The 27,462-nt window shown below is 55.3% G+C and overlaps 1 protein-coding gene across 3 annotated transcripts; it reads left to right on the forward strand.

The window, feature by feature from the left end:
* The first annotated feature begins 1,200 nt into the window (after positions 1 to 1,200).
* Positions 1,201 to 27,245, forward strand: SETD1A (SET domain containing 1A, histone lysine methyltransferase). 3 transcript variants are annotated; one of them, XM_064362670.1, is made up of 20 exons: positions 1,201 to 1,259; positions 1,372 to 1,841; positions 2,593 to 2,757; positions 2,978 to 3,073; positions 5,131 to 5,401; positions 7,621 to 7,742; positions 7,979 to 8,208; positions 8,494 to 9,343; positions 9,482 to 10,267; positions 10,756 to 10,932; positions 11,377 to 11,464; positions 12,897 to 13,054; positions 13,193 to 13,280; positions 14,639 to 14,980; positions 22,405 to 23,457; positions 23,766 to 23,938; positions 24,051 to 24,161; positions 24,369 to 24,488; positions 26,207 to 26,344; positions 26,431 to 27,245. In XM_064362670.1, the coding sequence occupies exons 3-20, from the start codon at positions 2,608 to 2,610 to the stop codon at positions 26,602 to 26,604; spliced, it is 5,127 nt and encodes a 1,708-aa protein (XP_064218740.1). In that variant the 5' UTR covers positions 1,201 to 1,259; positions 1,372 to 1,841; positions 2,593 to 2,607; the 3' UTR covers positions 26,605 to 27,245. The 3 variants fall into 3 exon arrangements, with proteins under 3 accessions (XP_064218740.1, XP_021531899.2, XP_064218741.1); XM_021676224.2 differs by lacking the exons at positions 1,201 to 1,259; positions 1,372 to 1,841 and adding an exon at positions 1,974 to 2,001 and having other exon boundaries at positions 26,431 to 27,235; XM_064362671.1 differs by lacking the exons at positions 1,201 to 1,259; positions 1,372 to 1,841 and adding an exon at positions 2,217 to 2,260 and having other exon boundaries at positions 26,431 to 27,235.
* Positions 27,246 to 27,462: the final 217 nt, after the last annotated feature.

Below are 27,462 nucleotides of genomic sequence, written 5' to 3' on the forward strand. Positions count from 1 at the left end.
CTGCACCCGGCTAATTTTTGTATTTTTAGTAGAGACGGGGTTTCACCACGTTGGCCAGGCTGGTTTCGAACTCCTGACCCCAAGTAACCTTGGCCTCCCAACGTACTGGAATTACAGGCGTGAGCCAATGCCCCTGGACTGAACTTGGACTATCTTTACCCCTCACATGGGAATCTACCTCTCTTTGAGAAAAAGAACCAGTGCCTTTAAACTAGAACAGAAAGGAATCTGATCTCAACACCTATGCCTCCACATAAATTAATTTTTTCAGCCTTATTTCCCTCAAAATTTTAGAGTCCTAATCTTTTATCTTGTGGTGTGAGATCTTGGATACGTCTCCTTTCACCTTTTGCTATTACTTAAAATGGTGAATCTGCATAACCCCAGCTCTAAGGGCCTTTTCTGCACTGTTCGGATGTCTACAAATTGACATCCAAGTTTAGAGGAAGACTCTGACAGAGAGGTCAATGATTTGCCCAAGGTCATATAGTGAGGGCCTACTGTACACATATATGGAGCCTGGGGCATCCTCAGCTCAGCAAGAGGGGCCCCCTGAGAGTGCCTGCGTCCACCCAGGATAAAAAGGATGCCCAGCCTTAAGGCGACCTCAGCCCAAGTTCCAGGTGTAGGCCTGGGCCGGTGCTGCCCTCGTGCGGAGAGATCCCGTGAGTTTAGGGTGCCATAGCCGAAGAAGCGGGCACTGGGACCATGACGTAAGGAGGACTCACCAGCCCAGTCCCGTTCCTCTAGGACCTCGTTTATTACTTATTACAAGGCCCATTTAAGGGCACTTAAACCCACTAGGCTCATCAGAAAACCTTGAGGCAGTCCCTGTATTTAACCACTAATGGCGGGTTGAGTACGGCAAAGCAGGCACCTTCTACAGGCCTCAGTCTCCTCCATCTGGCAAATGGGCATCCTAAGCAGCCAGATGCCCAAGCGGGATAACGGGAAGGAAAGGCTCCTGGCATTTACGTGCGAGGCCGGGTAAACCGCCTGAGTCACCGCTCGCCGTTGTGTTTTTCCACCTCCCAACCGCCCCTCCCACCCGGGTGGGTCCTGGTGGGCCCTCCCGGAGGCGCCCCCGCGCCCCGGGTTGCGCACGCCCTGGCCACGCCCCTCGCCTCGGCTCCGCCCACAGCAGAATCCGCAGATTCGCCAGACCCAATCCTCAGAATTCTTCGGGTCCCTCTGTGGTCGGCTGAAAATTCTCTTCGGACTCTGAGAGGCGTTCTGGGCTGGAGGCATTTTTCCCTAGGGTCAGAAGCGAGCTATCCTCTCACTTGGGCCAGTAAGAAAAATCCAGAAAAAGTTGTCGACTCTGCCAGCAGGGCTTGGCTAACCGGTCGTTATTTTCTTGACTCCACCAAGGCGAATGAAGGGGAGGCTACGGCTGAGGCTGGGAACAGTGGCGAATCTGCAGCCTCTTAGACCTTTGGCAGTGCAAGGAAGGGACAGGGAAGAAGAGCAAAGCGGCGCGCATCATGTCCACCGATTCGCCCCGCCCGTCCGGCGAATCTGCGTCTACCGAACGCGGCACTGAAGCTTCCCCAGTACTGGCTGGCCTCCTCCCCTTCGCCCCGCCTCTTTTCCTCAGGGACTAGTCGCAGCGTTCGTCGCCGCCGATTCATCAAGCACCTCGAGCCGCAGCATCTGGATCGCTGTGGCGAAGCCCACTCTCCGGGGGATGCGGCCAATCTCCAGACTCCCTGGGCCGCAAATCCCGAGCCATATAGGGCGACGGCCGAGACGAGGCCGCTATCCCCGGCCCCGTGGGTCCCCCAGCAGCGCCCGTGGCGAAAGTGCGAATGCAGACTTTGTGCCCGCTGGGCCTCGCGCAGGTGGCGGTGGTGTTTGGTGCGCGCGCCGGGGAGGTGGTGGTGGGGGGGCGCCGCCGCCGCCACCGCTGCGGGGCCGGGTCTCGCGCTGCCGCTGCCACCGCCTCGCGCCGCTGAGGTGCCGCGCGGGGTGGGGGGAGGGGGAGCCGCTCGCCGGGAGCGGGTGAGTGGGGCCGCGCGGCGCGCGTGCGCGGAGATCTGCTGGGGGGGTGCAGAACGCGCCGGGGCGGGAGAAGAGGGCAGCGGCGCGCGTTCCCCCCACCCCCCGCCCGGATTCGGGTCCGAAGCCGGGTCTCGGGCTCGGTCTCGCGGTGTTTCCAATGCCCCGAAGAGGTGCCACCTTTCGGCCGGGGGATCGGGGCGCGGGGACGCGAGCCGGGTGTGTGGGAGCCGTGGCCAGGCTCGGCCCGGGCCGCTGGCCGGTGAGGAGGCGGGAGGGGGCGGGGCCTGCAGGGGGCGGGGGAAGGGTCTTGTGCCGAGGCCAAGTGGGGCGCGCGCTAGGGAGAGCGGGAAGGTAAGGGGGCTCGAGACGGGCCTGGGGGCCTGACGGTGGAGTTGGGAGGTGGAGAGAGGCTGGGTTGTTGTGGTCGAGACAGAGGGCACTTAGGGCAGAATCTGGGGGAGCCCCGGATCAGAGTGAGGGTTGGAAACTTGAGTGATGAGAGAACCTGGAATTGGGGCTGGCCAATGAGGAACCGCAAAGGAGTCAGGCCCAAGTCCTGACCCTTCCTGCGTATCCCCCTTTCCCTAACAGTGTAAATGAGCAAAGATGGATCAGGAAGGTGGGGGAGATGGGCAGAAGGCCCCGAGCTTCCAGTGGCGGAACTACAAGCTCATCGTGGATCCTGCCTTGGACCCTGCTCTGCGCAGGCCTTCTCAGAAGGTGTACCGCTATGACGGAGTCCACTTCAGTGTCAACGTGAGTGCCCGGGCCTTTCCTTGTCATCCGGGGAGCTCCAGGCACCCCTGTCCTCTGTGACTCTCTTCAGCACCTAGAACTCCTGTACCAGTAGCCTCCCTTCTTGAAAGTGGGCAATTGAACCCAGCTCTTTTGCATGTGCGGGTCCAGATGGGCTTCTTAGACTTCCCCAGCCTGGGTTCACCCTGAGCGCTGTTTCTGTTCCTGCTTTCCTTCCTAGGACTCAAAGTATATACCAGTCGAAGACCTCCAAGACCCCCGTTGCCATGTCAGGTCCAAAAACAGAGACTTTTCCCTCCCAGTCCCTAAGTTTAAGGTAGGTGTCTGCTGGGCTCCTGGTGTGGTAATCCTAGGAGGGTGTGGAGGATGCGTCTTGGCACTGTAGCTGAATAAAAGGGTTTCCAGTGAAAGGGTCCCAGCCAGATCTAGGAAACTCTGAGGCTGTGAGACTCAGTTGTTCTGGATAGGAGGTACACTTTGTTTTCTAGAAAGGTACAGGTCAGGTGTCCTAAGTGTATCCCTGGTGGCTAGAGTGTTGACTTGTTGAATGATGAGGTAAAGACTGTTTAGCTGCTATACCTATTACTGTGTATTCCTGGACGGTGCATAGTACAGCAGTGGGATCTCCCTGTTCCTTGACAGTCAAGGGGAATGACAAGGCCACTGCCTACCTGGATTGCACTGTTCCCCACCTCTCATTTGGTGATGTCATTTCCATCTTGTTTCTTTGGAGGACTCCCATTCCCTACCCTAGGCAGGATACTCAACAGGCCTTGAACTGGGCCTGGGACAGTGATGGTTCTTCGTTTCCCTCTCCGATTCTTTATTTTATTCTTCGTTTCTAAATGAATTGTCTATGAGGTCCCCTCAGTATTCTTCTTTTTCTTCTTCTTTTTTTTACTTTGTACACTTTTCCTGGACGATCTCTTTCACACCCACAGCTTCAACTATTACCTAAATGTTGATGACTTCCAAATCCGTTTCCAGCCAACATCTCCTGGCTTGTATGCCTGGTAGGGGGACAGTTTGATTTGGAGTCCCCACAGACATCTCAGACTTAAGAGATTTGAAACAAATTATCTACCTCCTTAACCTTGCTCTTTCATTTTCCGTCTGCTCATACACGGCAGTACCATCGACTCAGCTGCACAGCCTGGCAGCCTATGATTCTCTCCTTTTCTCTCACAGTCGGTCACCAAGTCCTGCTGGCTCTTTTTTTTCTTTTTATTCTTCATCTTTCTATTCTCATTGCTATTTAATGGAGACCTTGGTATTCATTTTACCTGGTCTCCTTGCCTTCATTCTTGCCCCTGTTTCTGCTCCGCCCTGCTATCATTTGTCTCTGACTTCACTGCTTTTCTATTTTCCTTTTTTTGCCAAGTCCATGTTTTGGGGCGTTGGCACTTAGGTTATTGATCTAGACAAGCCTTATCTTCTGCCTTGATGGCATACTCCTGTGTTAAATCCACACCATATGCTTTGCAGTTTTTCAAAAACACCAAGTTGTTTTTATACTTGGGGTCCTTGTCATTTGATGAACCCCTGTTAATAACCAAATCTCAGTAAAAATGACACCATTTTTATGTATCCTCCGTAATTCTACTCCGTACGAAGGTTTTCTTCTCTGGGCTCCGGAACCCCCCAGTCTCCACCTCCGCTGCCACCGTGTTATGTGTTTGTGTGTGTATGTCTTGCTACTTTTCTGTATGGGAATCTTTTCCTTTACATCTCTGTATTTCTGGTGCCTTGTTTATGGTAGTGTAAAGGCTGAGCTAGGAAATCATTGCCCTGCAGCTTGTTCTCTCCACGTATGTTTATTCCTCAGTTTGTGCATTTCTTTTTTTTTTTTTTTGAGATGGAGTCTTGCTCTGTCGCTCAGGCTGCAGTGCAGTGGTGCGATCTCAGCTCAGTTCAACCTCCACCTCCCGGGTTTAAGGGATTCTCCTGCCTCAGCCTCCCCAATAGCTGGGATTTCAGGTGCCCACCACCATGCCCAGCTAATTTTTTTTTTTTTTTTTGTATTTTTACAAAATACAAAAGGGATTTACTGTGTTGGACAGGCTGGTCTTGAACTCCTCACCTCTTGTGATCCACCCACCTCAGCCTCCCAAAGTGTTGGGATTACAGGCATGAGTCACTGCGCCCGGCCCAGTTTGTACATTTCTGTTCCTGGTTCTCGCCGTTATTCTATGGTGAGAAGAATTCAGGGAAAAAGGATCAAGTCTGATGCATCCCTTATTGTGGCCCCCTTCCCTTGCCCCTCAGTTTCCCGGACCTCTCTCTTGACTTCATGGAGCTTGCTAAAGTTTCCCAAAGGGCAAAGGAACAGTGGTCAGTGTTGAGACCCCAGACCAACTCCTGTTCTTTCCCCAGCTGGACGAGTTCTATATTGGACAGATTCCACTGAAGGAAGTGACTTTTGCAAGGCTGAATGACAACGTGCGGGAGACCTTCCTGAAGGATATGTGCCGTAAGTACGGTGAGGTGGAAGAGGTAGAGATCCTCCTTCACCCCCGTACGCGCAAGCACCTGGGCCTGGCCCGTGTGCTCTTCACCAGCACTCGGGGCGCCAAGGAAACGGTCAAAAACCTCCACCTTACCTCCGTCATGGGCAACATCATCCATGCCCAGCTTGACATCAAAGGTGAGGACTCCTCCACCTGCCACTCAGGCTTGGCCTGTAGCGGAGTTGTACACGCAAATGCCTGTCAGGGTCAGTAAGGCAGCCAGGGTCATGATCTGAAACTACTGGGGCCAGGCCTGTTTCTGAAATCAGATCTGATTTTAGGGTGGAATTATGGTACATGGATTTGTATGTGTGTGGTGTCTCCAGCAAGGTTGGCCAGTACGCCATAATCAACCACATAACTGTAGCAGTAAAAAAAAAAAAAAAACCATATGAAGGGTTGTACTAGGTTGGACGGATAGATTATAGCCCAGGTCATGTTGGTTGGTTGGTTGGTTGGTTTTTGAGACAGGATCCTGCTCTGTCACCCAGGCTGGAATGCAGTGGCATGATCTTGGCTCACTGCAGTCTCCAACTCCTGGGCTCAGCCACCCCAGCCTCCTGAGTAGCTGGGATTACAGGCATGCACCACTACTCCTAGCCAATGTTTTTTTGATTCTTTGCAGAGATGAAGTCTCACTACACTGCCCAGCCTGTTTGTTTTTAATTTTTCTTTTTTTCTTTTTCTTTTTTTTTGAGACCGAGTTTCGCTCTTGTTACCCAGGCTGGAGTGCAATGGCGTGATCTCGGCCCACCGCAACCTCCGCCTCCTGGGTTCAGGCAATTCTTCTGCCTCAGCCTCCTGAGTAGCTGGGACTACAGGCCTGCGCCACCATGCCCAGCTAATTTTTGTATTTTTTAGTAGAGACGGGGTTTCACCTTGTTGACCAGGATGGTCTTGATCTCTTGACCTCATGATCCACCCGCCTCGGCCTCCCAAAGTGCTAGGATTATAGGCGTGAGCCACCGCGCCCGGCTTTAATTTTTCTTTTTTTTTTTTTTTTGTTGAGACAGAATCTCGCTCTGTCGCCCAGGCTGGAGTGCAGTGGCATGATCTGGGCTCACTGCAACCTCCACCTCCGGGGTTGAAGCAGTTCTCCTGCCTTAGCCTCCTGAGTACGGGATTGCAGGTGTTCACCACCACGCCTTGCTAATTTTTGTATTTTTAGTAGAGATGGGGTTTCAACCTGTTAGCCAGGTTGGTCTTGAACTCCTGACCTCAAGTGATCCATCACCTCTGCCTCCCAAAGTGCTGGGATTACAGGCGTGAGCCATCGAGCTTGGCCTGTTTTTAATTTTTCTATATGCCGTTCTATAACCTGTATAGGTTTTGATGCCAGATTCTCAGAAATACTGGATTTTCTGGGGTTTTCTTGGTTTGGAAATTTGAGATGGAGAGTAAGAACTGTGAATGCAAGTGAGGCGGTCTGGGCTTCTGTGTTGAGTGATGGGGAGCAGTGGGGTCCTCGGTGAGCTGCAGATTGCAGCATGGTCTGGAGGAGGCAGCTGTTGGGCATTGGTCATTTTGCAATTGGGAATGAGTTTTAACATTCCTGAATTTGATTTGTAAAAGAAAGTCAGGGCTGGGGCTCAGTGGCTCATACCTGTAATCCCAACACTTTCAGAGGCCAGGGTGGGCAGATCACCTGAGAACAGGAGTTTGAGACCAGCCTGGCCAACATGACGAAACCCCATCTCTATTAAAAATGCAAAAATTAGCCAGACATGGTGGTTCACGCCTAAATAATTCTAGCTACTCTGAGTCATGAGAATCACTTGAACCTCGGAGGTGGAGGTTGCGTCGTGCCACTACACTCAAGCCACAAATCTGGGTTTTTGTGTGAAATCTCATGGTTTTTAGATATTACTGTTTCCCTCCCACAAGGTATTTCTGAGGTGTTCATTCCACTGCACCTACAGGCTCAGTTAGGCCTTGGGCTGCTGTTCTGCAGGCTTTAGTTTACAGGATAAAGAACATGGGGCGATCGAGCCTCTGGGTTTGAATTCCAGCTCTTCCACACCAATTCTGTGACTGTGTGTAGGTCACTTTTAATTCTGTGATTTTGTGTAGGTCACTATAGAACAGTGGTACTGATGCTTCCCTTCTGGTGATCCAACATGATAAAATAGGTAGAAGTATTTTTCGTAAATCATGAAGTGTCATAAAATATGTTGTTTGTAGTAGTTCAGAGGTAGAAGGTCCCAAAGGTAGAGTTACGGTAGGAGAACTAAAATCCTGAAACCCAGACTCCAAGAAATAGTAGGAAACTTGAGGCCTGAGAAAGAAGCAGGAATACCAGATCAGGAAGGAATTCGTTTCTCCATCTGACAATTGGTTCCCATTTCCCTCCCTCCAGGACAACAACGAATGAAATACTATGAACTAATTGTCAATGGCTCCTACACCCCTCAGACTGTACCCACTGGGGGCAAGGCCCTGAGTGAGAAGTTCCAAGGCTCGGGTGCAGCCACTGAGACGGTGAGAAGCGTGTGGTTGCCACAGCCCAAGCCATGTGGGCATGGCGCCCAGGTGCCCAGAGCAGGAGCAGTCTTTGGGAGGTTCTGGGCTTCCCCGTTAAATATAAGAAGAGCCAAGCAAAGCTGCTGAGATGCTTTCAAAAGACAGGGAACTAGGATTTCTGATCTGGGGAAGGGCAGGTTTTCAAGTGGTGTTTGAGCCCATTCCTCTCTCCTTGCCCTGCTCTGTCCCTCCAGGCTGAATCCCGCCGCCGCCCTTCCTCTGACACGGCCACCTACCCACCAGGCACTGCTGCAGTGGGCACTCCTGGCAATGGCACCCCCTGCTCCCAGGACACAAGCTTCTCCAGCAGCCGCCAAGATACTCCATCTTCCTTTGGCCAGTTCACCCCTCAGTCCTCCCAAGGCACCCCCTACACGTCTCGGGGCAGCACCCCCTACTCTCAGGACTCCGCCTACTCCAGCAGGTACAGAGCAGACCCCATCTGGGGCCCCGCCCGCAGAGTCTGGGAGCTGCCACTGGGAAGAAGAAACCCAGAGTCTCTCCAAGAGGGAGTTGGAAATAATTTGTCCTAGTTTCTCTGTGGAATCATTCAACAAATTGCTGTCCTCGGGGAACACACTAGATAGGAACCCAACATGTAGCTCTTCTTTGGAGGGCAGCATAGAGGGGCTTTGGGCCCTGGGACCCAGGACGCTCTGGTTTGGTCGTAGAGAGCTGAGCCCAGCTAACTCCCCCGCTTCTTCTCCAGCACCACTTCAACCTCCTTCAAGCCCCGGCGGTCAGAGAACAGCTACCAAGATGCCTTTTCCCGCCGCCACTTCTCTGCATCTTCAGCCTCCACCACCGCCTCCACAGCCATCGCCGCCACCACGGCAGCAACCGCCGCAGCCTCCTCCTCTTCCTCCTCATTGTCCTCGTCCTCCTCGTCGTCCTCTTCCTCCTCGTCCTCTCAGTTTCGTAGTTCTGACTCAAACTACCCAGCGTATTATGAAAGCTGGAATCGCTACCAGCGCCATACTTCCTACCCACCCCGCCGAGCCACGCGGGAGGATCCCCCTGGAGCCCCTTTTGCTGAAAATACAGCTGAGCGCTTCCCACCTTCCTACACCTCCTACCTGCCCCCCGAGCCCAGCCGGCCTGCTGACCAGGACTACCGGCCTCCTGCCTCAGAGGCTCCACCCCCGGAGCCTCCAGAACCTGGTGGAGGCGGAGGTGGAGGAGGGCCCAGCCCTGAGAGAGAAGAAGCTCGGACTTCCCCCCGCCCAGCCTCACCTGCTCGCTCTGGCTCCCCAGCCCCAGAGACCACCAATGAGAGTGTGCCCTTCGCCCAGCACAGCAGCCTGGATTCCCGCATCGAGATGCTGCTGAAGGAGCAGCGCTCCAAGTTTTCTTTCCTGGCCTCTGACACGGAGGAGGAGGAAGAGAACAGCAGTGTGGGCCCTGGGGCCAGAGATGCAGGGAGTGAGGTGCCTTCCGGGTCAGGGCATGGGCCCTGCACACCCCCTCCGGCCCCAGCTAATTTTGAAGATGTGGCACCTACAGGGAGTGGGGAGCCAGGGGCCACCCGGGAGTCTCCCAAGGCCAACGGACAGAACCAGGTGAGGGTGGGGTCAGCCAGAGGAGGCACCTGGGCTCTGGGAGACAGGGTTGGGCCTAGGGGAAAGGGAAGGGAACAAGATGGGAAAGTAGGGTTGGGATGGGCAGAAGCCTTCTGTGACCCTCCTCTGCCCTCACAGGCTTCTCCATGCTCTTCTGGAGACGACATGGAGATCTCCGATGATGACCGGGGTGGCTCACCCCCTCCGGCCCCGACACCCCCTCAGCAGCCTCCGCCACCTCCTCCTCCCCCACCTCCTCCCCCTCCCTACCTGGCATCCCTTCCCCTTGGTTATCCTCCCCACCAACCTGCCTACCTCCTCCCACCCCGACCTGATGGGCCGCCGCCCCCTGAGTACCCCCCACCTCCTCCACCACCTCCTCACATCTATGACTTTGTGAACTCCTTGGAGCTCATGGACCGACTCGGGGCTCAGTGGGGAGGGATGCCCATGTCCTTCCAGATGCAGACCCAGATGTTAACTCGGCTCCATCAGCTGCGGCAGGGCAAGGGATTGATTGCTGCCTCGGCTGGTCCCCCTGGTGGGGCCTTTGGGGAGGCCTTCCTCCCATTCCCACCCCTGCAAGAGGCAGCCTATGGCTTGCCCTATGCTCTGTATGCACAGGGGCAGGAGGGCAGAGGGGCATACTCGCGGGAGGCCTACCATCTGCCCATGCCCATGGCAGCCGAGCCCCTGCCCTCTTCCTCGCTTTCGGGAGAGGAGGCCCGGCTGCCACCCAGGGAAGAAACAGAGCTGGCAGAGGGCAAGACCCTCCCGACGGCAGGCACCGTGGGCCGTGTGCTCGCCATGCTAGTCCAGGAGATGAAGAGCATCATGCAGCGAGACCTCAACCGCAAGATGGTGGAGAACGTGGCCTTCGGAGCCTTCGACCAGTGGTGGGAGAGCAAGGAGGAGAAGGCTAAGGTGAGGCCAGTGCCTGGGACTGGGGAGCCCTGGGCTCTGCAGGAGGAAATGGGCCTCTGGCTCCTCCAGGCTGCACAGCTCAGAGGAGACAGGTGATAGAGGCGAGTGGAGAGAGGCCACAGGCCTTCAGGGCCACCCTGGCTGGGCAGGGGAGTTGGAGGGGACAGAAAAGCAAGCATGGACGGGCCTGGGAGGCAGCATAACTTTGTCCATTGCTTGCTTGCAATGGACAAGGCCCTTAGGTCTCTCTGAGCTTTGGTCTTCCATTTTGCCATTTGTGAAGTGGAAATAGTAGCTATTTCTTAAGGCTGGTGGGTGACACGAGCAGACTTTTGAGATAATGCCGTGCGGGGGCTGGGACAGGTGTGACCAAGATATGGAGCAGCAAGTAGATGCGTTCTGTATTCCTGGGGTCCGGGAGTAGGTCTCAGGCAGGAGGGAGTGCCTGGGTTCTGGGCGCTGGGGCTCAGCCCCACTGCTGCCTGCAGCCATTCCAGAACGCGGCCAAGCAGCAAGCCAAGGAGGAGGATAAAGAGAAGACGAAGCTCAAGGAGCCTGGCCTGCTGTCCCTCGTGGACTGGGCCAAGAGCGGGGGCACCACAGGCATTGAGGCCTTCGCCTTTGGGTCAGGGCTGCGAGGGGCCCTGCGGCTGCCTTCATTCAAGGTACTCAGAACTGTTGTTTTGTGGGGTCGGGTGGAGAAAGGAAGATGGGGCCCCCTTCCTTGGGGTAGGGGTGGTCAGGAAGCATGAGTGTTTGTGTTTTTTGTTTCTTTTTTTTGAGACAGAGTCTTGCTCTGTCGCCCAGGCTGGAGTGCAGTGGTATGATCTCAGCTTACTGCAACCACCGCCTTCCAGGTTCAAGCGATTCTTCTGCTTCAGCCTCCCTAGTAGCTGGGGCTACAGGCGCACACCACCACACCCAGCTAATTTTTGTATTTTTAGTAGAGACGCGGTTTCACTATGTTGGCCAGGCTGGTCTCGAACACCTAACCTCAAGTGATCCTCCTGCCTTGACCTCCTAAAGTGCTAGGATTACAGGCTTGAGCCACCTTACCCGGCCTGAGTGTTTGAGTTCTAAACAGGCCCCATCTTTTCCCCATCCTCTAGGTAAAGCGGAAAGAGCCATCGGAAATTTCCGAGGCCAGTGAGGAAAAGAGGCCGCGTCCCTCCACTCCTGCTGAGGAAGATGAAGACGGTGAGCAGGGTCAGGCATAGGGAGAAGGGGTGGGCTGTGTGGGTTCTGATGGGAAAGCAAGAGGTGGGGATGAAGGGGTTGGGTCATCCTGAGGGCAGAGCCGGATGGAGGTGCAGGGTTAAGATGCGGCAGTTCTGAGAGGTGTGGGATGCACCACGGAGGGTTGGTTATCCCCGGATTGTAGTTGCGGGTCTTCCTCTGGTCTGCTGATTTAAGTTTTCTGTATTTTGGGTTTTTCCATCCCTGAAATTCAGTGTCTGGAATCACAGAGTTCTGAGTTAAATGAGCCGTTTCCCCAAGTTTTCCACCTGATGCTTATGCTCTTCTACCACTTTCCTCCCAGTTTGCCGGAATTTGAACCCTTGCTTGATAGCTACCATGGCCGGGAAACTTCCCTCTTGAGTCAGACTGCTTCTCTGGACACCCACTGGTCTTCATACTCTTTTCTTGGGCCAGGCATAACAAGTCAGCTCCCTCTTCCACCCAACCAGAAAATGTCACAAGATCAAATAGGTGGGACATGTTTAAAACTGTGTGGCTAGGCGCAGTGGCTCCCTCCTGTAATCCCAGCACTTCCGGAGGCTGAGGAAAGAAGATCACCTGAGGTTAGGAGTTGAAGACCAGCCTGGCCAACATGGCGAAACCGTGTCTCTACTAAAAATACAAAACGTAGCCAGGCATGGTGGTGTGCGTCTGTAAACCCAGCTGCTTGGGAGGCTGAGGCACAAGAATCACTTAAACCCAGGAGGTAGGGGTTACAGTGAGCCAAGATCATGCCACTGCATTCTAGCCTGGACAATAGCATGAGACTGTGTCTCAAAAAAAAAAAAGCTGGGCGCAGTGGCTCATACCTGTAATCCCAGCACTTTGGGAGGCCAAGGCAGGCAGATCACGAGGTTGAGACTGAGACCATCCTGGTCAACATGGTGAAACCCTGTCTCCACTAAAAATATAAAAATTAGCTGGACATGGTGGTGCACACCTGTAGTCCCGCTACTGGGGAGACTGAGGCAGGAGAATCACTTGAACTAGGGAGGCGAAGGTTGCAGTGAGCTGAGATCGTGCCACTGCACTCCAGCCTGGCAACAGAGCCAAGACTCCATGTCAAAAAAAAAATTGCATAAAGGCCAGGCATGGTGGCTCACACCTGCAGTCCCAGCACTTCAGGAGGCTGAGACAGGAGGATAGCTTGAGCCTGGCAGGTTGAGGCTGCAGTGAGCTGACAGAGCAAGACTGCATCTCAGAAACAAAAATAAAACTATGAAACATGAGGTAACTGAGGTATTTGTATTTCTCTGCTGAGCTTCCAAATTCTCATCTGTAAAATGAAGACCATCAGAAGATTGGTAATCGTGTATGTAAAGCCTCTTGCACAGGGCAGGTATCTTATGGTTGATGGTAAATTTCCCCAACTCTCACTCTGCTGGCCTAGATCCTGAGCGAGAGAAGGAGGCTGGAGAGCCCGGACGTCCGGGGACCAAGCCCCCGAAGCGGGACGAAGATCGAGGCAAGACCCAGGGCAAGCACCGCAAGTCCTTTGCTCTGGACAGTGAAGGGGAGGAAGCGTCCCAGGAGTCCTCCTCGGAGAAGGTGAGGGCCCGGGCACCAGCTCCCAGCCAAAGCCTACTTCCCCATAGCCAGCGTTTCTGACTGGAGCTCAGACAGCTGTGCCTTGTGGAAGACCAGGTGTCTCCTTCCTGTTAGTCCCCATTTGTCCTTTTTCTTAAGGATGAGGAGGATGACGAGGAAGATGAGGAAGATGAAGATCGAGAGGAAGCTGTGGATACCACAAAGAAGGAGACTAGGGCATCAGATGGTGAGCACAGACAACAGAGTCGACTTTGGGCTTGGAGGAGGTGTTCTGCTGCCTGGCTAGCTCTTTTCTGAGCCCACATTCTTTCCTGCTGGGCTTGTGGGTCACCTTTGTCCTCTGTGAGAGCATCTGTTTGGGCCACATTCTTAGGAACCCTTGGCCTCTTGACAACAATAAGCTCAGTGCTCAAAATGCTTCCTCCTGTTCCCTCTTCTGCTGAGACATAGCTGTTCAAAAGCACAGCCTGGTGCAGAACTTTTTTTTTTTTTTGAGATGGAGTCCCATTCTGTTACCCAGGCTGGAGTGCAGTGACGAAATCTTGGCTCACTGCAACCTCTGTCTCCCGGGTTCCAGCGAGTCTCCTGTTTCAGCCTCCCGGGTAGCTGGGACAACAGGCATGTGCCACCACACCCGGATAATTTTTCTAATTTTAGTAGAGATGGCATTTCACCATGTTGGACAGACTGGTCTCGAACTCTTGATCTCAAATGATCCACCGGTCTCGGCCTCCCAGAGTGCTGGGATTGCAGGTGTGAGCTACTGTGCCCAGCCTCTTGCAGCAGTCTTGACTGATTTCCGTCTCTGTTTCCATCCTTCTCCCTCTATTCCAGTCTATTTCCCAAACTGCTTATAAAATCTCCTAAAAGGCACCCCTGACCCTGTGATTTCCCTTCATAAGGTCTTTCCTGGCAGCCTGTTCTCCGCAGGGTGTCTCCCCAGCCTAACACCGTGGGCCGTTTATCTCCTGGCCCTGCTCTGTTCGGCTCCATCTCGCCTTCCTCCAGTCCCCTCCCCAGCCACCACCATGTTCTGGTCTAACTTACCCAATTCTGTTCCTCAAAAACTGTGAAACTCTTCAGTTTCTTTGAGTCCTTCCTGTGCTTGAGCAGTCTCAAAGCTTAGAGCCTGTCATATTTTTTAAGCCTTTCAGCCCAGAATCCTTTTTCACCCAGTCCTTTGTCCAGACTGGGTCCCGAGACCCACTTTGGGAAGCTTCGGGTGCCAGAGCAGCCTGCTTGCCAGTCTCCAAGCCTCCACCTCCTCTTGCCTTGGACATCTCTGTGTAGTCCCCATATCTGTGTGGTGGACTCCTTGTCCTTCTTGAGTTCAGCCTGTCCCCCCAGGATGCCTTCCCTGTCAGGCCTCTTCAGGCAGTCTGGGGCTTTGTCCTGCTCCCCGCTCCATGCGCTGATGTTTATCCCACAGTGAACAAATGCTTTGCTTATACAGCTCCTTGGTCTGTTGGACTTCCCTGCCCCTACCCCAGAGCCCAGCATCCACAGCAGGGAGTGATTAGGGAACTCGAGGCTGGCCAAGTGAGGTCTGCCCACCTCTCCTGACTGCCCCTTCTGGATTTCCAGGTGAGGACGAGGAAAGCGATTCGTCCTCCAAATGTTCTCTGTATGCTGACTCAGATGGCGAAAATGACAGCACGTCGGACTCCGAGAGCAGCAGCTCTTCCAGCTCCTCATCCTCCTCCTCCTCGTCGTCCTCGTCCTCCTCATCCTCTTCATCCTCTGAGTCCTCCTCTGAAGATGAAGAGGAAGAAGAGCGGCCAGCAGCCCTTCCCTCAGCCTCCCCGCCCCGCAGGGAAGTCCCAGCACCCCCGCCAGCACCTGTGGAGGTACCCGCGCCAGAGAGGGTTGCAGGCTCCCCAGTCACACCCCTGCCTGAACAGGAGGCATCTCCAGCAAGGCCGGCAGGTAGGTGCCATGAGGCCGTCGGTTGCATCTGTGTGTGTGTTTGTGTGTATGAGAGAGGGAGAGAACAGTGGCACCTGCATTTATTGTGTACCAGTGTGTGACTTTATTAGAAAAACAAAGAAAATGTCTCCATCTCCTGTCACTCCCTTCTGGAGACACTGATTGTCTGACACACTCAAACTGCACTTTCGTGGGGGTTTACCGAGCCCCAGGCTCAGGTGTTTGGCTACTAAAGTAAAATGGGTTGGCCTTCTCTTAAATAAATTAAGGATAAAGTTCCCAATTGAATAAGTTCTTCCTCCTAATTTTTCTTAAGCCCGTTCTTCAGTGAGTGTTGTCTAAGTGCAGGTGATTAAATGGGCAAATAGGTAGAAAACAAGTATTGACATTAACACAGAATTTGGTTCTAGTTGCTTTCCTTTGTGGGTTTGTACATCTAGTTGTTGTACTCTAGCACATTCGCATAGCTTATCCTGCTGAGGGAACTGCTCTTTCAAGCAGTAGATAATTTATTGAGTGTTCATTGCAGCCACACAGTAGGTGCAGGGGATGGGATGCTGAGCCTCGCGAGCAGCATTCTTGCTTTCATCATGCTTACAGTCTACAGGGAGAGACAGCTTCACTGAGTAAGAAATACACAGGAGGCTGGGCACGGTGGCTCATGCCTGTAATCCCGGCACTTTGGGAGGCTAAGGTGGGCAGATCGCTTGAGCTCATGAGTTCGAGACCAGTCTGGGCAACATGGTGAAACCCTGTCTTTACAAAAAAATGCAAAAATTAGCTAGGTGTGGTGGTACGTGCTTGTGATCCCAGCTGCTGGGGAGGGAGGCTGAGGTGGGAGGATCACTTGAGCCTGGGAGGCAAAGGTTTTAGTGAGCCAAGATCATGCCACTGCACTCCAGCCTGGGCAGCAGAGCAAGACCTGGTCTAAAAAAAAAAAAAAAAAAAAAATTAGGAAAACCTGTGGTTATGAACCATGAGAAGCACCAGGAAGAAGCGCAGGGCAGCCAGCTGGAGCACACCTGCAGGTGGAGTAGGGCTTCCTGCTGAGGCAGCATGACTGGCTTAGCATGTGCCAAGGCCCTCTGGCAGGGGAAGCAGTAGGTTGGAAGACATGGAAGAAAGCTGACCCTCCGGAGGGCCCGGGGACGCTGGGGTGGCTGAAACGGGAGAGGTGAGTGAGGGCTGGCTCTGCAGACAAATAGGCCAGCCATGTCAGGAATTTGGCCTTTATTTTGATAGTAGAAAGCTACCAGAGGGATGACGTGGTCAGATGTGCGTTTTGAAAAGATGCAGTGCTGAGAAAACGTGGAAAGGGGCCACAGCGGATGCAGGGCGCCTCTTAAGTGGCTATTGCAGTATATGAGGCGAATTACGGTGGTAGCTTGGACTAGGTGTTGCGAGGAGGGATCAAAGAAGTCAGTATTCAAGATGGTGCTATGAACTTTAGGAGGCTGAGGCAGGCAGATCACTCGAGGTCAGGAGTTCGAGACCAGCCTGGTCAATATGGTAAAACTCCGTCTCTACCAAAAAATACAAAAATTAGCCAGGTGTGGTGGTGTGCACCATAGTCCCAGCTACTCAGAAAGTAGTGGAGGCACAAGAATGGCTTGAACCCGGGAAGTGGAGATTGCACCACTGCACTCCAGCCTGGGCGACAGTGAGACTCCATCTCAAAGACAAGATGTGCTATGAAGATGTACGTGGCCTCCCAGGGGTCTCCCACTTGCATGTTTTTGAGAATCTGTGGTCTGAGATAGGCAGTGCCCACAGGAAGACCTCCTCACACTGGCATACTCTGCTAAGCTCCAGGCCCCATGAGAGGAGAGTTGAGGCTCTCATTATACTTCAGATGACTCTCCAACCTTTCCTGGGCCCATTGGGTAACAGAAGGGCCTGTGGGGTCACCGGCAGGTCAGAAGGCATGAATCTTAGTCCTCTTCATTCTCATGAGAGCAGGAAGGAGAGGAGCCTGACCGTACCTGCATTTCAAAAGGCCCATTCTAGCAGGAGGAGAGATTTGGAAGAGGGGAGGAGGAGGCAGGGTGACATTGGGGGTTTGAGAGGATGCCAATGAGATTTAACAGCATGAACCAAAGCCAGGGGGTTCTGATGCGGCAGAGGAGTGGAGTGGCAATGGAGTAAGGATTGGAGGGGAATTCAGGAGGCAGGATGATTTGGTTAAACTGCCCCAGGAAAGGAAACTCCGGAAGAAAACCAGGACAAGGAAGAAAACTGGTGAGTGTAGTTGGGGTTGCATTTGAGATGCCCCTGGGGCCTCCCAGTAGAAACAGTGGCAGTTGGATCCATAGATCTGGGGTCTGGAAAGAACAATAGGCTGGATGTGAAGTCGGTGCTTAGGTCTTGAAAGTGTAGGCCGGGCGCAGTGGCTCACACCTATAATCCCAGCACTTTGAGAGGCTGAGGTGGGCAGATCATGAGGTCAAGAGATTGAGACCATCCTGGCCAACATGATGAAACCTCATCTGTACTAAAAATACAAAAACTAGCTGAGTGTGGTGGCACATGCCTGTAGTCCCAGCTACTTGGGAGGCTGATGCAGGAGAATCACTTGAACCCAGGAGGCAAAGGTTGCAGTGAGCCAAGATCGCGCCACTGCACTCCAGCCTGGCGGCGGATTATCCATCTCAAAAAAAAAAAAAAAGTGTAGCAGTGAATTCACTTGTAGACCCAAGTAGGCGAGTGGAGGGAGAGAAGGGGCAGAGCCTTTGGGTCCTGTGAGAGAGGTGGGAAAGAGGGGACCTGAGGAGGCTGAGAAGGGTGACCAGAGTTGGGAAGAGAAGCAGGGAGCAGAGAGTGTGAACACTAGAGGATGCTCAGGTTCTGCAAAGGAGGGAGTGGCCTTCTATCACCAGGCCACCAGCAAGGCTGAGATAGGAAGTATCTGTTGGATTTGACAGGAGGTCACTGGTAATCTTATGAATTTCAGTTGAGGGGTTCAGACTAAGGTCAAGTTACAGGGTATAAAGGAATGAGGGGAGGGGAGTTTTCCAGAAGGGTGGGCCACTTTTGCTGAGATAGAAAGGAGAGTTGGGACCGGGCACAGTGGCTCACACCTGTAATCCCAGCACTTTGGGAGGCCAAAGCAGCTGGAGCACTTGAGGCCAGGAGTTGAGATCACTCTGGCCAACACAATGAAACCTCATCTCTACTAAAAATACAAAAATTAGCCGAGTGGTGGCAGGCGCCTGTAATCCCAGCTGCTTGTGAGGCTGAGGCAGGAGAATCCCCCGAACCTGGGAGGTGGAGGTTTCGATGAGCCAAGATTACACCACTACACCTCAGCCTGGGGGACAGAGCGAGACTTCGTCTCAAATAAAAGGAAAAAGAAAGGAGAGTTGGGAGCTCTAGGCATAGCATGTTGACAATTCATTTTCTCATTCAATCCCCACAACCTCCCTTTTTTTTTGGAGATACAGCCTCGCTCTGTCACCCAGGGTGGAGTGCAGCGGCGCGATCTCAGCTTACTGCAACCGCTGCCTTCCAGGCTGAAGTGATTGTCCTGCCTCAGCCTCTGAAGCAGCTGGGACTATAGGCACATGCCACCACACCTGGCTACTTTTTGTATTTTTTAGTAGAGACAGGGTTTCACCATATTGGTCAGGCTGATCTTGAACTCCTGACCTCTTGATCTGCCCACCTCGGCTTCCCAAAGTTGCTGGGATTGTAGGCGTGAGCCACTGCGCCTGGCCCTTTTTTTTTTTTTTTTCCGAGACATTGTTTCACTCTTGTTGCCCAGGCTGGAGTACAGTGGCACAGTGGCTTACTGCAACCTCCACCTCCCGGATTCAAGCGATTCTTTTGCCTCAACTTCCTAAGTAGCTGGGAATACAGGTGCATGCTACCATGCCTGGCTAATTTTTGTATTTTTAGTAGAGACAAGGTCTCACCATGTTGCCCAGGCTGGTCTCAAACTCCTGATCTCAAGTGATCGGCCCCCCTTGGCCTTCCAAAGAACTGGGATTACAGGCATGAGCCACCACGCCTGGGCCACAACCTCTTGTGATTCCTATTTCACAGATAAGGGCTTCAAGGCTTAGTGAGATGCAGAAACGAGCTCAAGGTTACCCAGCTGGAGCTGGAGAGACGGCAAGAAGAGAGGGCAGGGTTGAGGGAGGGCTTAGCTTTTCCAAATAGGTGAGGCTTGGGCGTGTTCCAGCACTGAAGGGAAGAGGGGCCAGGTAGATGTGCCTGGAGAGAGGACCACTCGCGGGCATGGCCTTTATAGGGAGGCAGAGGAGTAGCCTCCAGATCTGATGCAGGTATATCCTTCAGTGGGGAGGCAGGGAGATTGGGGTGTTGTGCCTGAGGCCTCTTTTTGCCCTGAGCCTTACGAGTGTGAGGGGAAGGGTGGAGTAAGAACCTTGGAAAGTGGGGAAGTGAGATGGAAGTTGCTCAAGTCTGGGTGAGGCGGTTCACACATGTAATCCCAGTACTTTGGGAGGCCGAGGCAGGAGGATCTCTTGAGCCCGGAAGTTGGAAACCAGTCTGGCTAACAACAACAACAAAAAGCCGGGCGATGTGATCCCATCTCCTGGGGAGGCTGAGGTGGGAGGATTGCTTGAGCCTAGGACGTTGAGGAGGCTGCAATAAAGAGTGATCGTACCACTGCACTGTAGCCTGGAGACAGAGTGAGCCCGTTGCCTGGGCCTTCCCATGCTGGAAGGCCCTGCCAGAGCTGGGGCCTGAGGGTGAGGGGAGAGGAGGCTGCTGGCTGGGTTCACAGGGTGGAGGTGGTGGAAGGATGAGGACCTGGGGCTGTGGAAGGTGCTGGGACAGGAAAAAGCAAAGTGCGGGCCCTGGGGTCTCGGCAGGGTGGAGGAGGAAGTTAACTTAGGAGGAAGGTGATTTGCTGGAGGGAAACTGGGGTGGGAAGTTGAAGGTGCAGTGAGGCGGACTGAACAGTGAGGAATGGTTGAGAGGATGGGGAATCTCCAAGGCAGAGCCATTCTGCAGGTTGACAAGGCCAGGTGTGTGGCTGCTTGAGGGGAGCTGAGAGTGATTGAAGGGAATCACTGGATATGGGAGAATCCAGGTAAACAGGTGTGATCTCGAAGCCCCCTGGGGAGGTGGCAGAGGTGGAAGAGGAGAGGAAGATGCAGGTGGCCCCTTGGTGTCTGGATAGTGAGAGGGCACGACAAGGGAGTCTGAGTTACCAAGGACAAAGGAAGTGTGGCTCTGGGCAAGGGGGCTGTAACGAATGCTCACTGAGTTTCTCTCCCCTCCCTTCCTCCCTCCCTCCCTCTCTTCCCTCCGTTCCCTTCCTTTTCCTTTTTCTTTTTCTTCCCTTTCTTTCTTCAGAATCTAGCTCCGTCACCCAGGCTGGAGTGCAGTGGCTCAATCTCAGCTCACTGCAACCTCCACCTCCTGGGTTCAAGCCATTCTTCCGCCTCAGTCTCCTGAGGACTACAGGCACGCGCCACCATGCCCAGCTAATTTTTGTATTTTTAGTAGAGATAGCGTTTTACCATGTTGGCCAGGTTGGTCTTGATCTCTTGACCTTGTGATCCACCCACCTCGGACTCCCAAAGTGCTGGGATTACAGGCATGAACCACCGTGCCCTGCCGGCTCACTGAGTTTCTAGTAACTGGAATGTTTCAGTCACCACCATCTTAGTGATGCCACCTGGGGATGTTAGTGATGGCCCCGGGGATGGGTAGGTTACACAGTAGGAACTGGCTTCTGGGGCCTCGCCCCATGGACCTGAGCATGGCAGGAGAACAGTTCTCAGAGAAAGATACTGGAAGTCGTATTGAGTGGGCAGATGTCCCCAGAAGTTGTCTCCTAAATGAAAGGGGTGGGCAGGTTTCCTTCAGGACAGTTGCAGAGAGAAGTGTGTGTGCAACAGCTGCACTGGGAGGAGGAGCATGTTCTCCTTTGGGGCAGGCTTCCCAAGGACATGCGGGCTGGATTGTGAGGTGATATGTGGGGGGCGCTGCCCCAGCATGTTGGGGAGGAAGGTGAGAGGAGGCCCAGGTGCATCTGGGTCCTTGCTGGCTTCCTAGAATGGGTTGCTGCCACAGACTGAGACCCCAGCGGATGTCCAGAGCCTAAGGAGCCACTGAGGGCCTGGCTCAGGTCGCCAGGGTGGGGAGTGTGGTGGACTCGGGCGGATTGCTGTCCCTAGGGCTAGACCTGGTGCCGGCGGCCCTGTTGGCACTGAGTCGGGGAGCCAGCTGTGAAGCCACTGAGTCTGTGGGCTGCAGTTCACAGCACAAGCTCAACCCACATGGCCTGGGGGCAGAGCTCGTTCTGTCATCTGGTAATTGTAACCATATCTTCCCTGTCTCAGTTTCCCTGTCTATAAGACAGGAACCTTTGCCAGGCACAGTGGCTCACACCTGTAATCCCAACACTTTGGGAGGCAGAGGCAGGTGGATCACGAGGTCAAGAGATGGAGACCATCCTAGCCAACATGGTGAAACCCCGTCTCTACTAAAAATGCAAAAATTAGCCGGGTGTAGTGGCTGTGCCTGTAGTCCCAGCTACTCAGGAGGCTGAGGCAGGAGAATTGCTCGAACCTGGGAGGCAGAGATTGCAGTGAGCCGAGATTACACCACTGCACTCCAGCCTGGGCCACAGAGCAAGACTCCATCTCAAAAAAAAAAAAAAAGGAACCTCTTTGGGCTCTTGTGAGGATTACATGACTTACTCTACGTAAGAGGTGTGATTGCTGTTAGGCACAAAATCCATCGGGCTGACTCTGAAAGGCTCATTTGGACTTTCCCAGGGATGGGGGTCAAGGGAGGAGGGACTCCCTGTCCCGGAGGTGGCTGGGGAGGCAGTACCCCCAGCTCATAGCCAGTGTGTCCCCTCCCCAGCCGCATCCTGTGATCTCCGCTACAGCCTTGATTCTCTAGCAGGACTGTCTCCTACCCTCCCCACAGGGCAGGTCCCAGTTTTGTAGGGGACGGGGAGGAAGGCAAGTTACATAAAATATTTTAATACAAATATTTTAGGTTGTGTTGTGTTCGCTTCGCTAAACTGAGAATATTGTTTATGGTGGAGATAATGGATATTTTAGCTGAAATGTGGCTGACTGGATCCTTGGCATGGGACAAGGCTGGGAACTGGGCGCAGGGCTCTCCTGCCAGTCTGGGTAGGAAAGCGGAGTCCATGGCTTGTGTTGTGTTGGCGTCCCCCATTGGGCTGTGGCTCCAGAAGACACGGAAGGTTTCTGTCTGCTCTGAGCGTCCCCTACGCGTGTTGTGGTGGGAATGAGCGGGTGGGAAACCCCCTCCCATCAAGGGAGTCCATCTGGCCGAGGCTGGGGTGTCTGTGTCCCCCTTGAAGTTCCTGGGCGGAAGCCAGGGAGAACGCACAGCCTGTGGTCATGGGTGGCCAGGGCAGCTGAGCCTGGATCTCCCTGACCTCCTCCCTTTCCTGTGTGCTTCCTTCCCAGGCCCTGCAGAGGAGCAGCCCCCCAGTGTGCCCCTGCCTCCCCCAGAGCCACCTGCTGGGCCCCTGGCCCCTGCACCACGCACCGAGGAGCGCCCCTCTTCTCCCATTCCCCTTCTGCCCCCACCTAAGAAACGCCGGAAAACTGTCTCCTTCTCTGCCACCGAGGTGGTGCCGGCCCCGGAGCCCCCTCCAGCTGCACTGCCGCAGGCCAAGTCTCCCGGCCCAGTCTCTCGCAAGGCCCCCCGGGGCATGGAGCGGACCATCCGCAACCTGCCCCTGGACCACGCGTCTCTGGTCAAGAGTTGGCCTGAGGAGGTGTCTCGAGGAGGCCGGAGCCGGGCTGGAGGCCGAGGCCGCGCCACCGAGGAAGAAGAGGCTGAACCAGGGACAGAGGTGGACCTGGCAGTACTGGCTGACCTGGCTCTGACTCCCTCCCGGCGCGGGCTGCCTGCCCTGCCCGCCATTGATGACTCGGAGGCCACAGAGACGTCAGACGAGGCTGAGCGCCCCGGGCCCCTGCTCAGCCACATCCTCCTGGAGCACAACTATGCCCTGGCTGTCAAACCCACACCCCCAGCACCAGCCCCACGGCCCCCGGAGCCAGTGCCCGCACCCGCCGCCCTCTTCAGTTCCCCAGCCGATGAGGTCCTGGAGGCCCCCGAGGTGGTGGTGGCTGAGGCGGAGGAGCCCAAGCCTCAGCAACTGCAGCAGCAGCGGGAGGAGGGTGAGGAGGAGGAGGAAGAGGAGGAGGAGGGAGAGGATGAGGAGGAGTCCTCCGAGAGCAGCAGCAGCAGCGACGGGGAGGGCGCCCTCCGGAGGCGCAGCCTCCGCTCGCACACCCGGCGCCACCGCCCTCCACCCCTGCCCCCGCCACCACCACCCCGCGCCTATGAGCCTCGCAGCGAGTTTGAACAGATGACCATCCTGTATGACATTTGGAACTCGGGCCTGGACTCAGAGGACATGAGCTATCTGCGGCTCACGTACGAGCGGCTGCTGCAGCAGACAAGCGGGGCTGACTGGCTCAACGACACCCACTGGGTCCATCACACGAATATCCTGAGCATGGGCCCCGGGGCGGGCGGCCTTCCTTGGGCCATGTGGGCATGGTTCCTTCTCCGATCCCTCCTGGCGCCTGCATCTGTTCCCCTCTCTATCTGCCTTTCCTCTGGCTCCGAGTCTTTTCTCTCCACCTGGTGCCTCTTTTCTGCCTCCCAAAGCATTTCTGGCAGAAACCATGGGGCTGGGGCTTCCTCCCATCTCCCTCACCTGGGTGTGCTCAGCGGTGTGGGCCCCACCCTCTCCTCGGGCTGGGACGCTGGTGGCCAGAGAGGAGACATTCTCTTCCTTAACACCTTGCACTCACCAACCTAACCACCCCAAAACGCAAGCGGCGGCCCCAGGACGGGCCCCGGGAGCACCAGACAGGCTCAGCCCGCAGCGAAGGCTACTACCCCATCAGTAAGAAGGAGAAGGACAAGTACCTGGACGTGTGCCCAGTCTCGGCCCGGCAGCTGGAGGGCGTGGACACTCAGGTGGGCCCAGCCTTGCCCCAGCCTTACCACCACGTGCTGCATCCTCCTCCAGCGCTTCTCCCGCCACTCAGCCTCCCTGCCCTGCTCACCTCCTCCCTGGCTGTTCTCACAGGGGACGAACCGTGTGCTGTCCGAGCGCCGGTCTGAGCAGCGGAGGCTGCTGAGCGCCATCGGTACCTCTGCCATCATGGACAGTGACCTGCTAAAGCTCAACCAGCTCAAGGTGAGGCCCAGTGGTGGGAGGGGCGGGTTACAGTAGGACGGGAAGGGGCAGAGGCCAGGGGACTGCCCGGCAGACTTATGTGGTCCCTGTGGGTGGTGAGGGGGTGGTGAGCGGCCAGAACACTCTCTGCCTGGGAGTTCTGTGGGAAGAGAAAGGGACTGAGGTGTGGGAGGCGTGCGGCAGTTGAGTCTCCTTTCTGTCCCCCAGTTCCGGAAGAAGAAGCTCCGATTTGGCCGGAGCCGCATCCACGAGTGGGGTCTGTTTGCCATGGAACCCATTGCTGCCGACGAGATGGTCATCGAATATGTGGGTCAGAACATCCGTCAGGTGAGGCTGAACTCCCAGCCCCGCCCCGGCTCCTGATGCAGGAAGACAGCCCCAGACCGCATACGCATGCCATTTGTCCTGGCTAAAGCCTTGCACACCCCCTAGCCCTGAGACCTAACCAGTGAGACCAGCCTCCCTCTGGTGCGGTCAGGAGGTGCTAGTCGTCCAGCAGGAGGCACAGCTGATGGCAGTGATCCCTTTCAAGGGCCTGGGAAGGGGGAGGACAGGCATTGAACAAGTATCCACACAAAAGGACAGTGTTCCAGCCTGGGCAACATGGCCAGACCCCATGTCTGCAAAAAATACAAAAACTAGCTGGGCATGATGGTGTATCCCTGTGGTCCCAGCTACCTGGGAGGCTTTGCTTGAGTCCAGGAAGTGGAGGCTGCAGTGAGCTAAGATTGCACCACTGCACTCCAGCCTGGGCCACAGGGCGAGACTGTCTCTAGAAAAAGCAAACGCCTAACGGATGGCGTTTGGTATTAAAGAGATCTGGGGAAGTGGGGCTATGGGAGCACACACCTGGGGGCTTAAGACCTCCTCGAGACCATGGTGCTTGAGCAAAGCTGAAAGGAGCTCGCAGGCCCAGGTAAAGGGCGGTGTGCATGCTTGGGTGCAGGATACCATGTGCACAGGCCTGGAGGCAGGGTTGTCTTGCGAAGCCATGGAGGTCAGCTGGGCTCATTAGAAACCAGGGCCAGTGGCAGTGACGTGTACCTGGAGGGGAGGGGGAGCCCAGACCATGTGGGCTTGGGAGCCTTCCGCAGGAGAAGGTCTTTTTGCAGAAGAGGTGCCTGCAGTTAATGAGCTCCCTGTCTAGGCTGACACCAGTGTCCAGGCCAAGGCAAGGGTGGTCTGACCCAGGCAGTGGCAGCAAAGGTGGTTTTGGGTGCAAGGTGGTTGACAGGGCTCAGCAGTGAGGGTGAGGGGGATCAGAGGCCCTTTCTTGGTGCTGCTCTTAGCTGCTGGGAGTATGGCGGGATGGCCAGTGAGATGGCAGCTAGGAATAAGAACAGATGTGAGGTCAAGATAAGCTCCAGTCTGGATACGTGGGGTTGCAATGCGCCGGGGACATCTAGGGGATGACACCCAGCCTCCACTGAGGTGGCTTTTGGCTGGAAATGGAAGTTTGGGAGGAGTCCCCTCCACTTAGCTGGCAGCTGAGGCTTTGGAAGGGAGTGAGGTCACCAAGGAGGGTGCGCAGAGGCTCTTCACCGTCTTCTGGGAAGTAAGAGTCGCTGCTCACATGGAGCTGTGGGCCTGATGTAGGCGGCCTGCCATTTGCATTGGCAGGTAGCAGCCAACAGGTGCCTGTTTTAGAGAGGTCCAGGGAGGAGAGATGAGCAGGGTGCTGCCTTTGGTGACATGGCCACTGTCATTTCAGGAGCTGCCCCGGCCCCAGGCTTGCCCCAGCAGTCCAGGGGCCCCACTGTGACCAGGCAGATGCTCAGAGGAGCCAGTGGCTCTCCTGGCTGGTGCAAATTTCCCTGGAGTCCCCTGCGGGTCACTTAGATCGGCCACCAGAGGCTTAGGATGCTGCCCCAGAGAGAGGGCTCCTGGAAGCAGAGTCCAGAGAGTCAGTGCCGGGTTAGTGGGAACTGGAGGCAGAACTGCAGCTCTAGGCCTGGTGGGCGTGGACCTGGGGTGCTGGCTGGCAGGCGTATGAAGGGGCAGGAAGTGGGGCGCTCTTCCCTCACCATTGAGTCTCACCCCGGCAGATGGTGGCCGACATGCGGGAGAAGCGCTACGTGCAGGAGGGCATTGGCAGCAGCTACTTGTTCCGGGTGGACCACGACACCATCATTGATGCCACCAAATGCGGCAACCTGGCCAGGTTCATCAACCACTGCTGCACGGTGCGCCAGGGGGCCGGCCGGGGTGGGGGTGGGGGAGTCTGGGCGGAGGGGAGGCGGCCACAGCTCACATGCCCTTCCCTCCGCAGCCCAACTGCTACGCCAAGGTCATCACCATCGAGTCCCAGAAGAAGATCGTGATCTACTCCAAGCAGCCCATCGGTGTGGACGAGGAGATCACCTATGATTACAAGTTCCCGCTGGAGGACAACAAGATCCCGTGTCTGTGTGGCACGGAGAGCTGCCGGGGCTCCCTAAACTGAGGTGGGGCAGGATGGGTGCCCACACCCCTATTTATTCCCCCTGGTGCCCTGAGCTCCCAGCAGCCCCTAGCCTTAGTGGGCTCAGTAAGGCCCACACGGCCCCATCTCCATGCATGGGGTTGGGGCGCCCCGAGCCCAGCGAGGGAGCCTCAGTCCCTGGAGGCAGTTTCTGCCTCTCCTGTCGCCCCTGCCCACCACCCCCTGATTGTTTTTCTTTGCGGAGAAGAAGCTGTAAATGTTTTGTAGCAGCCAGCAGCTGTTTCCTGTGGAAACCTGGGGTGCCGGCCTGTACAGATTCTGTCCTGGGGGGCTGCACAGCCCTCTTGCTTTGTGTTAATGGGGACTTCCTCTTGTGCCCTGCGTGTACCCCTCCCCAGTTTAGGGGTCTCTGGGGCAGTGGCCATGTTCTCCCCCTGGGGGGGCTCTGCACCCCCAGTCCTGGGGACTCCGTGCCTGGAACCCTGCCTCATCTGTTCCTGCCAGACCCTGAGGGTCACCCTCCCACCCTGGTGTCACGCCCTGGCTCAGCCAGGTCAGGATGGCGGGGTGGGCCCCTCCTGCTGGGCTGGACTGTACATATGTTAATAGTGCAAACCCGACGCCACATTTTTATAATTGTGATTAAACTTTATTGTACAAAAGTGCTTGGTTGGTGTCTTTGGGGAGGAGCAAGGGGGGTGGGGGTGGAGGGCATGGAGGGTTGGGCAAGACGATGAGAGGGAAAAGTGGGTGCCTGAAGTGTGGGGGGTGGGTAGAGGGGCCTTCAGGCAAGAGCCCAGACCTGCAGAGGCCCCAGGAGTGTAGCTGGACCCCCTGACAGGCTGTGGCAGCCACACCAGCAATCCCTTACCAGTGCCT

This window comes from Aotus nancymaae, unplaced genomic scaffold (assembly GCF_030222135.1).
Source record: "Aotus nancymaae isolate 86718 unplaced genomic scaffold, 86718_ANA_hifiasm-v0.15.2.pri h1tg000049l, whole genome shotgun sequence".
NCBI lineage: Eukaryota > Metazoa > Chordata > Mammalia > Primates > Aotidae > Aotus > Aotus nancymaae.

Excerpts from the sequence above, each read along its gene's own strand:
- SETD1A (XM_064362670.1), top strand. The coding sequence starts at position 2,608 with ATGGATCAGGAAGGTGGGGGAGATGGGCAGAAGGCCCCGAGCTTCCAG. Across the intron at positions 13,281-14,638 it reads GGAGACTAGGGCATCAGATG|GTGAGGACGAGGAAAGCGAT; the intron begins GTGAGCACAGAC and ends CTGGATTTCCAG. Across the intron at positions 23,939-24,050 it reads TGGAGGGCGTGGACACTCAG|GGGACGAACCGTGTGCTGTC; the intron begins GTGGGCCCAGCC and ends CTGTTCTCACAG.